Here is a 15,218-nt window from a genome sequence, read left to right as displayed (position 1 = left end):
ACCTTCTTCTGTTGAGAACAAGATGCAAAAGTCTGAGGTCACCTACCAACCAACTCAAGAACAGCTTCTTCCCTGCTGCTATCAGACTTTTGAATGGACCTACTTTGCATTAAGTTGATCTTTCTTTACACCCTAGCTATGACTGTAACACTACATTCTGCACCCTCTCCTTTCCTACTCTTCTATGTACTCTATGAATGGTATGTTTTGTCTGTTTGGCGCACAAGAAACAATACTTTTCACTGTATCACAATATGTGTGACAATAATAAATCAAATCATGATGCAGCTTTATAAGACCCTCGTCAGACCCCACTTGGAGTACTGTGCTCAGTTCTGGTCGCCTCATTACGGGAAGGATGTAGAAATTATTGAAAGGGTGCAGAGAAGATTTACAAGGATGTTGCCTGGATTGGGTGGCATGTCTTATGAGGATAGGTTGAGGGAGCTCGGTCTTTTCTCCTTGGAGAGATGAAGGATGAGAGGTGACCTGATAGAGGTGTACAAGATGTTGAGAGGTATAGATCGGGTGGATTCTCGGAGGCTTTTTCCCAGGGCTGAAATGGCTGCTACGAGAGGACACAGGTTTAAGGTGCTGGGGAGTAGGTACAGAGGAGATGTCAGGGGTAAGTTTTGGAGGGTGGTGGGTGAGTGGAATCGGCTGCCGTCAATGGTGGTGGAGGCAAACTCGATAGGGGTCTTTTCAGAGGCTCCTGGATGAGTACATGGGACTTAATAGGATTGAGGGTTATAGGTAAGTCTATGTATAAGCCTAGGTAGGTAGGGACATGACCGGCGCAACTTGTGGGCTGAAGGGCCTGTTTGTGCTGTAGTTTTTCTATGTTCTATGTTCTAAATCAAATCAAACCCAAGGGCAATAAAGAAAAAAAATACTCTGTAAGATTCCTGTCCAAACCCCATCAGAATTCATCTGGTCCAGTCTAGACCAAGTGTCCTATATAAAGACCTTCTATCTAATATGATCTCTGCTCCAACCAAGAACTGATCCAGCTCCTTGAAGGCATGCAGGAAGTTGCTGTACATCAGAACAGTGGCTGAAGAATTTCATACTGTGTTTCTTTGAGAAGGGTGTGCAACAGTATGGAGGGAAAATCATTTCTTTAAATGAAAATTGCTTTTATGTTGATGAAATGTTTATAAAGCTTTAATGCGATGGGGAAAAATAAATTCTTGTAAGGTAGCAATTTAATCTGCATCCATTTACATCTGGCTAAATAAAACTGTAGGATTTGAGTTTCATTTAAAAAAGTACTTCTATTTTTAGATTCTATATACTCCATGCAATATGCTAAAACCACTGGTTTGAAATGTAATCACTATAACAATAAGCTAAGTGGCCGTTTCTCTTCGTTTCCTTGTTAATGTTAAGAGGAAATCTGACTGTAAACCGAGGAGAAAGAGTCTGTTTAAAAGAATGCATTTTCCCAGGAAAACCCACTGTGAAGGACATCTCCTGTTGAGACTCCCTGGGGAAAACATTGACAATTCTCCGTAACTGAATTAATGGAGGCCTTACAGTGTTGGCTAAGTGCAATGCCAGTTCTTCAAGTTCATTCTGAGTTGAATATTTGGTTGGAAGATTAAGTAAATGAAAAGTGCATTCCATGGACTTTTACAAAAGTGAAATATGGAACTGGTGGCTACAATGGAGTAATTTGGATGACTACTTGCTAACCAGATCTCGGTAAATTCTGTCGCAGCAATCACCGAGCGCTGTTAAGTGCCCATGGTTACTGCAGGAGGCTTCGAAGTGCATTTAAAAGGACATGGCCATCTGGAATTAATGGCTTGCAAACAGAACCTTTCAATGGTGCTACATGGGAAGAGATGAATCATGCGGCAGCTGCTGTACACTGGCAATGCATCATTCAGGCTCTCTAAAGGCAACCTGAGTGTGATGGGCCAGAGGGCCACTAATTCCACAAGGTCGCCACTGGCCTCCTGCAATAACTTTGGTGAAAACATCAGAGAGGTGGCCCTCTGGCTGAAATTCCAGGGAGACCACTGATAACACCGCACAAAATCTAGAGTCTCCTCATCGTGGAGTTACTATTTCAAGCTATGAAGCTGTTCAGTATTGCCTTTGCCTCCCACTCTCTCCGGTTTCCACTTTACAAAGGGGAGGGTGTAGAATTTCCACTCAGTTTTTGAAATTGAACACCACCTGGCTTTCAGTTTTGGCCCCTTGTGTTTAGAAGTGTACATTGTGTAACTGTACAGGGTTAAATAATGGCTGAAGAATCATTGCGTGAACTGGGATTTTCCTGATAGTTTTGAAAATTATGGCGACGTTCAGTAAATTGGAAACGGGTATGATTTTCTGCCGCATGCAGAATTCTACAACCACTGGGCATCCAATCAAGGCAAGGAATTACGTCTAAATGAGCAATTGGATGGTATTTGTTTAGCAGAAGGGTGGAACAAACATTGAGTGTGTGTGGTCAGATAAATGTGAAGGCTTTACAGAGGGGAAATAGAGTGGTCTGAGGTTATTAAATTTGAAAAGTGATTTTATAAATTTATTTTAAGAGAGAGCATATAGTTGGATGAGCCAAAGGCTGAACCAATAATTTTCCCCTGTGTGAAATACATTGTTGTGATTTTGTTGATGTTTTTTTTAAAAATCCACCATATAAAATAATTATGTGGTGGTGGAGGGAGTGAATATTTGTGGAAGGAATGTCAATCAGGCAGGCTGCTTTGTCCTGGATGGCGTCAAGCTTCTTAAGTGGTGTTGGAGCTGCACCCATCCAGGCAAGCGGGGATTATTCCATCACACTCCTGGCTTGTGCCCTGTTGATAGGGGACAGGCTTTGGGGTGTTGGGGGTGGGTACTCGCCACAAGATTCCCAGCCTCTGACCTGCTCTTATAGCCTCAGTATTTATGTGGCTTGTCTGTTTCAGTTTCTGGTTAATGGTAACCTCCAGGATGTTGATAGTAGGGGATTCAGCAGTGGTAATGCCATTGAATGGCAAGCGATGACGTTAGTTAGATCCTCTCTTGTTGGAGATGGTCATTGCTTGGCACTTGTTACTTGCCACTTGTCAGCCCAAGCCTAGATATTGTCCAGGTCTTGCTGCATTTGAATGGTGGCATATTGGTTAGCACTGCTGCCTCACAGCGCCAGGGACCCTGGTTCGATTCCTGACTTGGGTCACTGTCTGTGCAGAGTCTGCACGTTCTCCCCGTGTCTGTGTGGGTTTCCTCTGGGTGTTCCGGTTTCCTCCCACAGTCCAAAGGACATGCTGGTTAGGTGCATTGGCCATGCTGAATTCTCCCTCAGTGTACCTGAACAGGCACTGGAGTGTGGCGACTAGGGGATTTTCACAGGAACTTCATTGCAGTGTTAATGTAAGCCTACTTGTGACACTAATAAATAAACAAAAGCAAACATGAATTCCTTCAGTATCTGAAGAGTCACGAATGCTACTGAACATTGTGCAGTCATTAGCGAACACCTCCACTTCTGACCTTATGATGGAAGGAAGGTCATTGATGAAGCAGCTAAGGATGGTTGGGCCTTGGACGCTACCCTGAGGAATGCTTGCAGTGATGTCCTGGAACTAAGATGATTGACCTCCAACCAACTATCTTCTTTTGTGCTAGGTGGTGAATTTTTCCTCTGATTCAGGAATCGAACCCGGATCCCTGGCGCTGTGAGGCAGCAGTGCTAGCCACTGTGCCACCATTCAAATGCAGCAATTTTCCACATTGCCGGATAGATGCCAGTGTTATAGCTGTACTGGAACAGCTTGTTGAGGGGTGAGGCAAGTTTTGGAGCACAAGACTTCAGTAGTATTGCTGGAATATTATCAGGACCCATAGTCTTTGCATTATCCAGTGCCTTCAACCATTTATTGGTATCCCGTGGACTGAATCAAATTGACTGAAGACTGGCGTCTGTGATGTTAGAGGCCTCCAGAGGAGGCTGAGATGGATTATCCATTCGGCACTTCTGGCTGAAGATTGTTGTGAATATTTCAGCCTTATCTTTTGCACTGATGTGCTGGGCTCCTCCAGCACTGAGGATGGGGAATGTTTTTGGAGCCTCCTCCTGGAATGAGTTATGCATCATTCACAACTGGGTGTGGCAGGACTGCAGAGCTTAGATCTGGTCTGTTGATTGTAGAATCACTCAGCAACTCCCTTGCTGTTTATGCTTTTAGACATGCAAGTTGTCCTGTGTTGTAGCTTCACAAGGTTGACAGCTCATTTTTAGGTATGCCTATTGTTCCTCCTGACATGCCCTCCTGCACTCTCCATTGAACCAGGAGTGATCCCCTGGTTTGATGGTAATGGCAGAGTGGGGGATATGCCGGGCCATGAGGTTATAGATTGTGGTTGAGTACAATTCTTCTTCTGCTGATGGCCCACAGTACCTCATGGATGCCGGGACTTTTGAAATCTATTTAGCACGGTGGTAATGCCACAAAACATTATGGAGGGTTTCCTCAGTGTGAAGATGGGAGTTCCTCTCCATAAGGACTTTGCTCGGTCACTCCTACCAATACTGTCATGGACAGATGCATCTACAGTAGGCAGGTTGGTGACAATGAGGTCAAGTATGTTTTTCCATCTTGTTGGTTCCCGCACCATCTGCCTCAGTCCCAGTCTAGCAACTCTGTCCTTTAAGACCCGATGTGGAGATGCCGGCGTTGGACTGGCGTAAACACAGTAAGGAGTCTAACAACACCAGGTTAAAGTCCAACAGGTTTATTTGGTAGCAAACGCCACTAGTTTTCGGAGGGCTGTTCCTTCGTCAGGTGAGTGGGAGATCTCCCACTCACCTGACGAAGGAGCAGCGCTCCAAAAACTAGTGGCGTTTGCTACCAAATAAACCTGTTGGACTTTAACCTGGTGTTGTTAGACTCCTTACTGTCTTTAAGACCCGGCCAGCTCGGTCAGTGGTGGTACTACCGAGCAACTCTTAGTGATGGACATTGAGGTTTTTCACCCAGATTACATTTTGTCCCCTTGCCACCCTCAATGCCTCCTCCAAGTGGTGTTAAATTGGAGGAATATTGGGGATCGGGGGAGGGCAGTACATCGTAATCAGTAGGAGGTTTCCTTGCCCATGCTTGACCTGGTGCCATGAGACTTCATGTGCTCTGAAGTCAATGTTGTGGACTTCCCCTCTGCTGCCACCTCTGTTAGATCTGTCGTGTCGATGGCACAGCACATAGCCAGGCATGATGGTGGTGGTGTCCGGAGCATTGTATGGTATGATTCTGTCAGTATGGCTATGTCAGGCTGTTGCTTGACAAGTCTGTGGGACAGCTCTCCCAATTTTGTCACAAACCCCAAGATGCTCATAAGGAGAATTTTGCAGGGACAACAGGGCTGGGTTTGCTGTTGTTGTTTCTGGTGCCTAGGTTGATGCCGGGTGGTCCATTTGGTTTCATTTTTTTTAGACATTTTACTGGTTTGTTACAACTATGTGGCTTGCTAGGCCATTTCTAACCATATAGGTCCTACTACCCATATATACTAACCATCAGAAAAGATTTACCAGGATGTTGCCTGGTATGGAGGGCATTAGCTATGAGGAGAGGTTGGAGAAACTTGGTTTGTTCTCACTGGAGCGACGGAGGTTGAGGGGAGATCTGATAGAAGTCTACAAGATTATGAGAGGCATGGACAGAGTGGATAGTCAGAAGCTTTTTCCCAGGGTGGAAGAGTCAATTACTAGGGGGCATAGGTTTAAGGTGCGAGGGGCAAGGTTTAAAGGAGATGTACGAGGCAGATTTTTTACACAGAGAGTAGTGGGTGCCTGGAACTCGTTGCTGGGGAGGCGGGGTAGTGGAAGCGGATACGGTAGTGACTTTTAAGGGGTGTCTTGACAAGTACATGAATAGGATGGGAATAGAGGGATATGGTCCCCGGAAAGGTTGGGGGTTTTAGTTAAGTCGGGCAGCATGGTCAGTGCAGGCTTGGCGGGCCGGACGGCCTGTTCCTGTGCTGTAATTTTCTTTGTTCTTTGTTTTATCCATTGACTCTGTATACACCTTCAGCTGCCTTGGAAAAGTAGCCAGCATAACCAAGGACCCCACGCACCCCGGACATAATCACTTCCACCTTCTCCCGTCGGGAAAAAGATACAAAAGTCTGAGATCATGTACCAACCGATTCAAAAACAGCTTCTTCCCTGCTGCCATCAGACTTTTGAATGGACTTACCATATTTAAGCTGATCTTTCCCTAGCTATGACGGTAACACTACATTCTGCACGTTCCTTCTCTCCTATGTACTCTACGAATAGTATGCTTTATCTGTATAACTCGGAGGAAACAATACTTTTCACTGTCTCCCAATACATGTGACAATAAATCAAATCAAATATACATTTTAAAAACAAAATGATAGAAAGACTTGCTTTATATAGCATCTCTTTAAGCATAGGATGGCCCAAAACACTTTACTACCAATTAAGTACTTTTAAGATGTTGTTGCTGTTGTATTCTTGGAAACATGACATCCAGTTTGTGCGCAGCAAGATCCAACATGCCACATTGTAATAAGGACCAGAGAATGGGCGGGATTTTCCAGCCACGCTCATCCCAAGGCTGGAAAATCCCACCCGATCTTTGCATGGTCTTTGTCCCGCCTGTTAGACTTCCTGTGGTGGGCAGGATGGTAAAATTCTGCCCAAAGTTTGTTATATTGCTTGAGGGATAAATATTGGACATGGCATGAGGGAGATCTCCCCTGCTTTTCTTCAAAATGATGCCAAGGGACCTTTTGCATGATTTGGGCAGCTGACGATGATGATCCAGATGTTGGCCTAAATTGATACCTTGTTTTTTAAACTAAGTGGATGTCAGGAAGAAGCCTTCCTGCTCCTGCTTGCTGTTTGATTCCTATCTGAGAGACAGACAGAGCATTTGCCTATCAAAAAAAAATCATAACTTAAATTCCCAATGACAAACAGCAACCAGCAAAAAAAAAGTAAAATTTTATGACGGAAAAGTGAATTGCTTCTACAGTAATGGAGATGCCAATACATGTATTTGCAAATGGTGTGTATTTAGTGTGGATTTCACCTTAAACATTACAGTTTTTCAGGCAGGTCACAGTGTGTCACCAGCAGTCAACATTAATTCCCAGTCCTAGGCATTATTTTAAATATTGGCTGGAGCTATATGGAGTATCGAGAGAGGAAAAAAAAACAGAGGATGAGCTGTGGAAACCCAAGGGGGTTTGAAGCTTGACAAGATGGTCTTATCAGCATTCTGACACACTGCTCTAGGTATTCAGAAGACTGTCAGTTTGCTTTCCCGGCATCACACAAAATTGTGACAGAACGGGGCCATGTGAGCTGTCGTGATGCTTTTTTGATTGGCCGTGCTGCTGCTGTGGTCAGGGACAGCTTTTACCATTTATAAGAGATTAGAGACTGTGTTTGCAAGGAGGGCTCAGATTAGTTCTAAATCAGTAGCAAAATTAAATGTATGGTCAGTCCCAATTACGCTTTAAATTTTTCCATATCTCAAATTTCCATGCTTGGAAAAGTTTTGATTCTAAATATGGGATTTTACCAACAGCGAGCTCCAATCCCATATTTCTTTTCTGCCCAAATTGGCTCGTAAATATGCCTATTTGCTCTTCGTCTTGATCTGGAGCAGTACGAGTTATGGAATAGTACTGGATGGGAAACATTTCCAGCTTCAAAGATGGAGCTGGAGATGGTGGGAGTAGCGATTCCCCTCTCTGGCACTGTTTTCCTGCGGCGCATCATGCTGGCAATTGGTACAACTGGCACAAATGCTCATGGAATTTTAAATGCAAATTATGTTCAACACAATTCAGGTTTCCACCACCTTTTGAGCTGGTTTAAAATGTATGGTACAAGAAGCTGGCACCATGCACTAAACTGTGGGGAGGCGATGGGCCAGTGGTATTATCGCTAATGTTCTAGGAACCTTCAAATCCCACTATGGCAGATGGTGGAGTTTGTATTCAATAAATAATATCTGGAATTAAGTATGTACTGATGACCATGAAACCATTGCCAATTGTCAGAAAAATCCACATGGTTCGCTAATGTCCTTTAGGGTAGGAAATCTGACGCCCTTACCTGGTTTGGACTACATGTGACTCCAGAGCCACAGCAATGTGGTTGACTCCCAACTGCCTTCAGGCAACTAGGGAGGGGCAATAAATACTGGCCAGACAGTGATAACCATGTCCCACAAATGAATTTTTTAAAAAGCGCCTCTCCCCTAAGGAAGAATTAGTCATCATTGGGAGCTTCTGCCAATTGCACATCTTTATGGGCCTTTGATAAGGCTCTGGATATTAAACTGGCTCTTTTGACATATTCTTAAAATTTTGAATGCTTTTCTTTCGATTTACAAGAAAACTCACTATTGTACCCCAATATATCCACCAAATTCTTCAGTTTGTTACTTGTCTATTTTTTGATTTGATTTGGTACATGGTGGATAATTGACACTTATGATTAAAAATGCTTACTTTTTTGTGATAAATCAATTTTTAATGGTATTAATCTATCCGTGCCAAATTAGCACTCTTAAATATCCATTGTGGAATATCTTTTTAAACCAAATATTTTGCTTAAGTTGCTTTTTCCTATGTCGCCTGATTGTGTTACTTCATTTTGCATTCGTCAATATGCAAGTGAATTTGAGTGGAAACTTGAGGGGGGAGAAAAAACACTTCTCGACACGGTAGAATTTTGGGTGCAATTTTCATCCGGATCACCAACTGTGCCCAAAGTGGAAACTCTTCCCTGAGGCAGACAGAATGAGAAGACTAGAAAGCAGATGAAGGAAAGTGGGTTTAAAGTTTATTTATTAGTGTCACAAGCAGACTTACATTAACACTGCAATGAAGTTACCGTGAAAATCCCCTAGTTCCGACGCCTGTTCGGGTACACTGAGGGAGAATTTAGCATGGCTACAAGAGCAGGGATGTACTGCTGAGGTTGTATAAGGCTCTGGTCAGACCCCATTTGGAATATTGTGAGCAGTTTTGGGCCCCATACCTTAAGAAGGATGTGCTGGCCTTGGCGGGGAACCAGAGGAGGTTCACAAGAATGATCCCATGAATGAAGGGTTTATCATATGAGGAGCAGTTGAGGAGTCTGGGTCTGGACTTGATGGAAACAAAGAGAAAATGCTGGAAAATCTTAACTGAGCTTTGACAAACGTCCTCTTTTCTCTCCTTACAGATGCTGCCAGACCTGCTGAGATTTTCCAGCATTTCCTCTTTTGGTTTCAGATTCCAGCATCCGCAGTAATTTGCTTTTATCTGTACTTGATGAGTTTAGAAGGATAAGGGGGTATCTAATTGAAACTTACAGAATCCCGAGAGGCCTAGATAGAGTTGACATGGAGAGGATGTTTCCATGAGTGGGAGAGATTCGAGCTCGAGGGCACAACCTCAAAGTGAAGGCACGCTTCTTTAAAACTGAGATGAGGAGGAATTTCTTCAGTCTGAGGGTGGTGAATCTGTGGAACTCATTGCCACGGAGGGCTGTGGAGGCCAGGTCATTGAGTGTCTTTAAGACAGAGTTGGATAGGTTCTTGATCAATAAGGGGATTAAGGGTTACAGGGAGAAGGCAGGAGAATGGGGATGAGAATCATATCAGCCATGATTGAATGGTGGAGTAGACCTGATGGACCAAATGGCCTAATTCTGCTCCTATATCTGATGGCTCTCTGGCCAATGCACTTAACCAGCACGTCTTTTGGACTGTGGTGTAGTATTGGGGCGGTGGGGGGAGGGGAGTGGATATGAGACACAAGGAGGAAAAGATGCAAGGGATGGATTATGGAGGACATCTGATATTACAATGTTAATTTGATGGCACAGAGTGAAGGAGTGGGATCAGAGATGGAGTTGTGGAGTAAACTCTTGCTAAGTAAAGTTCACCAAGGCTCGACTAAAGTTTCGAACCTTATAGAAATGAAGACCGAGTTTCAATGCCTGGACCTGCTGAGTCTGTGGGGATTCATGATGATTTGGGGTCTTCAATGTTCCTTTGACTGTGAAAGACAAAATAAACTAAATTATTCTGATCACTGCCTGACACTTGCTGGAAGTGCCTATGTGTGGTTGACAGATGAGGAAAAGAGATTAGGCTGTGAAACCACTCCTCGATGCACCCCCCCACACACACTCTGCCAAGCCAGATAGCTTGTTGATGTGTTAGACTTTCACATATGCCGAAAGCAGCCATTTTTATGATGGGCTGAATGGCCTCCTTCAGTTCTGTATGATTCTTGGGTGAGGATGAGCAGTGTATGTGGAAGGACATTACAGCACCAGAGAGAAGAAAATTGGCAAAAGGAAAGATGTAAGCCACTCAGGCACTCAGACAGGGGTCACTGCAGTGATATATGAAGCTTCTGAGATAGGCCAAAACAGACAAGGAAGCGAAAACTCTCTTTACTTCCCAGTGGGTAAAGCTACACACCGTGGTGTGCTGCCACCAAGCACTGGTCGTTCTCCGGTACCTCGCCCAAGTATCAGAATCATACAAAACAGGGCGGCATGGTGGCACAGTGGTTAGCACTGTTGCCTCACAGCACCAGGGGCCTGGGTTCAATTACAGCCTTGGGTCACTGTCTGTGTGGAGTTTGCACATTCTCCCCGTGTCTGCGTAGGTTTCCTCCGGGTGCTCCAGTTTTCTCCCACAGTCCAAAGATGTGTGGGTTAGGTTGGTTGTGATGTGGAGATGCCGGCGTTGGACTGGGGTAAACACAGTAAGAAGTTTAACAACACCAGGTTAAAGTCAAACAGGTTTATTTGGTAGCAAAGGCACACAAGCTTTCGGAGCTGCAAACCCCTTCTTCAGGTGAGTGGGAATTCTGTTCACAAACAGAGCATATAAAGACACAGACTCAATTTACATGAATAATGGTTGGAATGCGAATACTTACAACTAATCAAGTCTTTAAGAAACAAAACAATGTGAGTGGAGAGAGCATCAAGACAGGCTAAAAAGATGTGTATTGTCTCCAGACAAGACAGCCAGTGAAACTCTGTGGGAGTTACAAATAGTGTGACATGAACCCAATATCCCGGTTGAGGCCTTCCTCGTGTGTGCGGAACTTGGCTATCAGTTTCTGCTCAGCGACTCTGCGCTGTCGTGTGTCGCGAAGGCCGCCTTGGAGAACGCTTACCCGAAGCTTCCTGTTGGGGAGCACTTCAGCGGTCACGGGCATTCGGCCTCTGATATTTGGGTAAGCGTTCTCCAAGGCGGCCTTCGCGACACACGACGGCGCAGAGTCGCTGAGCAGAAACTGATAGCCAAGTTCCGCACACACGAGGACGGCCTCAACCGGGATATTGGGTTCATGTCCCACTATTTGTAACCCCCACAGTTGCGTGGACCTGCAGAGTTTCACTGGCTGTCTTGTCTGGAGACAATACACATCTTTTTAGCCTGTCTTGATGCTCTCTCCACTCACATTGTTTTGTTTCTTAAAGACATGATTAGTTGTAAGTATTCGCATTCCAACCATTATTCATGTAAATTGAGTCTGTGTCTTTATATGCTCTGTTTGTGAACAGAATTCCCACTCACCTGAAGAAGGGGTTTGCAGCTCCGAAAGCTTGTGTGCCTTTGCTACCAAATAAACCTGTTGGACTTTAACCTGGTGTTGTTAAACTTCTTACTAGGTTGGTTGGCCATGCTAAATTGGCCACCCTAGTGTCAGGGTGATTCACAAGATAAATATGAGGGGTCACAGGAATAGGGTCTGGCAGGGATTGTGTTTGGTGCAGAGTCGATGGGCTGAATGGCCCCCTTCTGCACTGTCTGATTCTATGATTCTAGGAGGATGGGGGCCATTCAGCCCATCACAACTAAGTCTAAGCCCATTATTTACACTTTCTAATAAATGTTGTGGTGCCCTTAGGGTGCCCTTAGGATCACTCACCTGATGAAGGAGCGGTGCTCTGAAAGCTCGTGATACCAAATAAACCTGTTGGACTTTAACCTTGTGTTGTGAGACTTCTTATTGTGCCCTTCGGGTGGAACAGCTTTCTGGCACTGCCACAGCCCACGTATGATTATTTGGGCAATAGATTCAATGTGTTGAGCTGTAAAGTGTGTAAAATAAAGGTGAGATGCTTTTTCAATTCCATAATAAGAAGTTTAACAACACCAGGTTAAAGTCCAATACCTTTTCAATTCCATACCATAGAACCTCCTTAAATCCTAAAGTTTATTTATTAGTCACAAGTTGGCTTACATTAACACTGCAATGAAGTTACTGTGAAATCCCCTATTTGTCAGATTATTATATGGGGGGTAGTGGTGTAGAGAGACAGGACACTGTCTCCTTATGGAGAGCACTCCTCTTTGTGCTGCTTGTTCTACACAGCGCCATTCAGCGGCAGAGTTCTCTTACAATCAATAGTCTTTTTAAGTGGAAGCTCATTTAAATGAAAAGGCTGACTGTGACCAATCGGATTGCAGCCAGGGGCCTCGGGAGTCTGTCTGAATCCATGGAAAGTATAAGATTACCTCCCGAGCATTCCCTCCCAGTTAGTGCGGCTCGCAAAGGCAGCTCCCAGGGCTTCATACCACACAAGTGAGGTCACACTACTGGATGATGTATTAAACTTTTAAACACACTGCAGGAGAGTGGTGAAGGAGCTTGGTTTTCAGGGACTGGGGTGTCTGGAGTGCTTTTCACATCACGGAATGAAAGAAGAAGCGATGATGAACTACTTGGTGAGTGCGAGCACTGTGTGAGACTCCTTTAGTGAATGCTGATACCGTGTCTGAAAGCATTGGAATCCTTTTTTTCTCTCTTGTGTTGCCGGCTGAAGAAGGATCCTCACTGGCGGCTCAATCTATCCAGATTGCTGCTTGTGTTGTTGTAAATCATATATCAGAAGCCAAAGGTCTGCTTCTACCCTCTGGGGTGGTGGGGGGAGAGCTTTCTGTTTTAAAAAACCCGGGGCCTGATTTTACAAAGAGTTTGTCTTGCTCTTGTCCCAGAGAAGGTCAACCCCGATCTCTCTCTCTGCTCAAAGAGGGTCCCGATCCCAGCCACATTCAACCAGAGCGGGTAGCAGCCTTCAGCGGTAAGGTACATGTTGAAAAGGTGGGGTTACTCGGTACTTGAAATCAGAGGCATTGCATTTTCCTCTGTTTTACATTTGTTCTGATGAGTAAATGTAACAGAGAATGGTATCAGTTATTTTAGAGCACTGTGCCCCCTCCCCCCCCCCCTACACACACAGTTGATACATTTCTTGTCCCGTTTGGTATTTCGTGCCTGGATGAAGCTAGCTTGGGGATTACAGTTTTTGTAAGTTTCTCTGCGGGGAGGTTTGGTGCAGTGGGAAAGGGGAGGCTTCCACAGCTCGGCAGATGTGTGAGTGTGTATGAAGGTAGTCACACAACCGCAGGGCAAGGTTGTGGGAGCAGGGCGGTGCGCGTCGGTGTGACGGTGGGGTGAGTTTTTGTTCCTGGAGGCTGTAAAAATCACAGATCCTCCTCCCAGCTGATGATTCACAAAAGGTGGGTGTCAGTATACAGTCAAGGTGAGCTGAATAGAATCGGAGTAATTCAAGCCTCTGTGTGTGTGCGTGCTACATAAGCCTTTTCCTTATAACTGAAGTTATCAGAAATGTACATTTAATAAGGGAGCTTCCTTCCATTAGGAACACAAATGTAACATTGTCAAATGTTTTCACCAGGATTCTGTATGTCCTGCATTGTATTGCAATGCATTAAAAAAAACTCCTCTCCAACCGCCCCCCACCCCCCACTCACCAACATGTTGGCATCTGGCTGAACTTTGTTATATTCCAGTTGCTTTCTGATATCTTGTCCAGATAGCTATTATGTGCACTTTTGACAGTGACTGTTGACCTATTCAATTCTGAGGGAGCCATAACCAAGTACAAACCCGCCCTCACTTAATATTCACTATCAGCAGGGGATTGAGTGAATGTTTTTTATTAAAGAGCTTGCTGCATATTCCCCTCCACCCACTCTTGCCAGTGACCCACCCCTCCTGACCATACTTAACTTTTACCTAAAGATCCATTGGCAAACCTGATGGTAGACCCCCACTATAGTACCCGCAGTGACTACTTCTCCTCCTGCTGGTACTGGCTGGCCTCTGATTGGCTGGCACCTCGTAGGGGCAGGAATTCCCCCCTAATGGGAGCTTTATCTGGCGGAAGGTTCAACTCTGCCCAGGTAAGTGCCTGATTACCTCGGAATAGCACCAGACTTCTTGCATGGGGTGGCAGTGGTTAGCATTGCTGCCTCACAGCGCCAGGGACCTGGGTTCAATTCCCAGCTTGGGTCACTGTCTGTGTGGAGCTTGCACACACACCCCCTGTCTGCTTGTGTTTCCTCCGGATGCTCCGGTTTCCTCCCACACTTTAAATATGTGCGGGTAAGTTGATTGGCCATGTTTAAATTGTCCCTTATTGTCAGGGGGACTAGCAGGGTAAATGGGTGGGGTTGAGGGTATATGGCCTGGGTGGGATTGTGGTTAGTGCAGACTCGATGGGCCAAATGGCCTCCTTCTGCACTGTTGGGATTCTATGATTTACCTCCGGGTCTCCACCAAGACTCTCGCTGCCCATATTAAATCCCTTTCAATGATCAGATCATCTGTGTTTGTGATGTTTGTTGAGGGATGAATTTTGACCAGGACAAATATTGACAAGGGGGAGAAATCCTGGCTGATTTTCCTCTGCCTACAATAAGGATGCCAAAGGCGAAAGGCCCTACATGCCATTCTGGCTTAGATACATGACATCAGTATCTCCTGGACTGGAACCTGGACCTTCCTGATGTCTATGGTGCACCAACTGACTGGATAAACTTATTGACAGGAGCCCATACATATGAATGTAACTTTGCTTTTTAGGATGCAAAGCTAAGGATTAGTCTTGAGGTACTTTTCACTTGATGGTGTGGTAGTGGCAGCAGGTGGCACATTATAATATAGCACAGAGTAACACCAGCTTATGAAGCGCCTTTAACTTAGCATAAAGAAATGGCCCAAGGCGCTTCACGGGAGCATCATAAAACAAAATGACACTGAGCCACATTGGCCATTCACACCTTCTATTCTCTCTATGGACTGCAATTAGCACCTCTTAGCCTTTCCCCTTATTTTTGTAGCTATGACTCCTCTTTCATTCCCTCACCCTACAGTATAACTATCTCCCACTTTCAATGCCTTTCAGCTTT

General features: G+C 44.9%; 1 protein-coding gene across 4 annotated transcripts in view; it reads left to right on the top strand.

Moving 5' to 3' along the window:
* bcar1 (BCAR1 scaffold protein, Cas family member) overlaps nt 1–15,218 on the top strand; it is a 254,120-nt gene that overhangs the window by 130,039 nt on the left and 108,863 nt on the right. For 2 of the 4 annotated variants that reach the window (XM_078210927.1, XM_078210925.1), the window contains exon 1: nt 12,559–12,728. The exons of the other annotated variants lie outside the window; for them this stretch is intronic. In XM_078210927.1, coding sequence (XP_078067053.1) covers nt 12,699–12,728 — 30 coding nt within the window. In that variant the 5' untranslated portion in view covers nt 12,559–12,698. Of the gene's footprint in view, nt 1–12,558; nt 12,729–15,218 lie in introns of those variants that run through there. 4 annotated transcript variants of the gene reach the window in all.

The sequence above is a fragment of the Mustelus asterias genome, chromosome 4, assembly GCF_964213995.1.
Source record: "Mustelus asterias chromosome 4, sMusAst1.hap1.1, whole genome shotgun sequence".
In the NCBI taxonomy this organism is placed as follows: domain Eukaryota; kingdom Metazoa; phylum Chordata; class Chondrichthyes; order Carcharhiniformes; family Triakidae; genus Mustelus; species Mustelus asterias.
The sequence above is the reverse complement of the archived record's forward strand: the minus strand, read 5'-3'. Positions and strand labels throughout refer to the sequence as shown.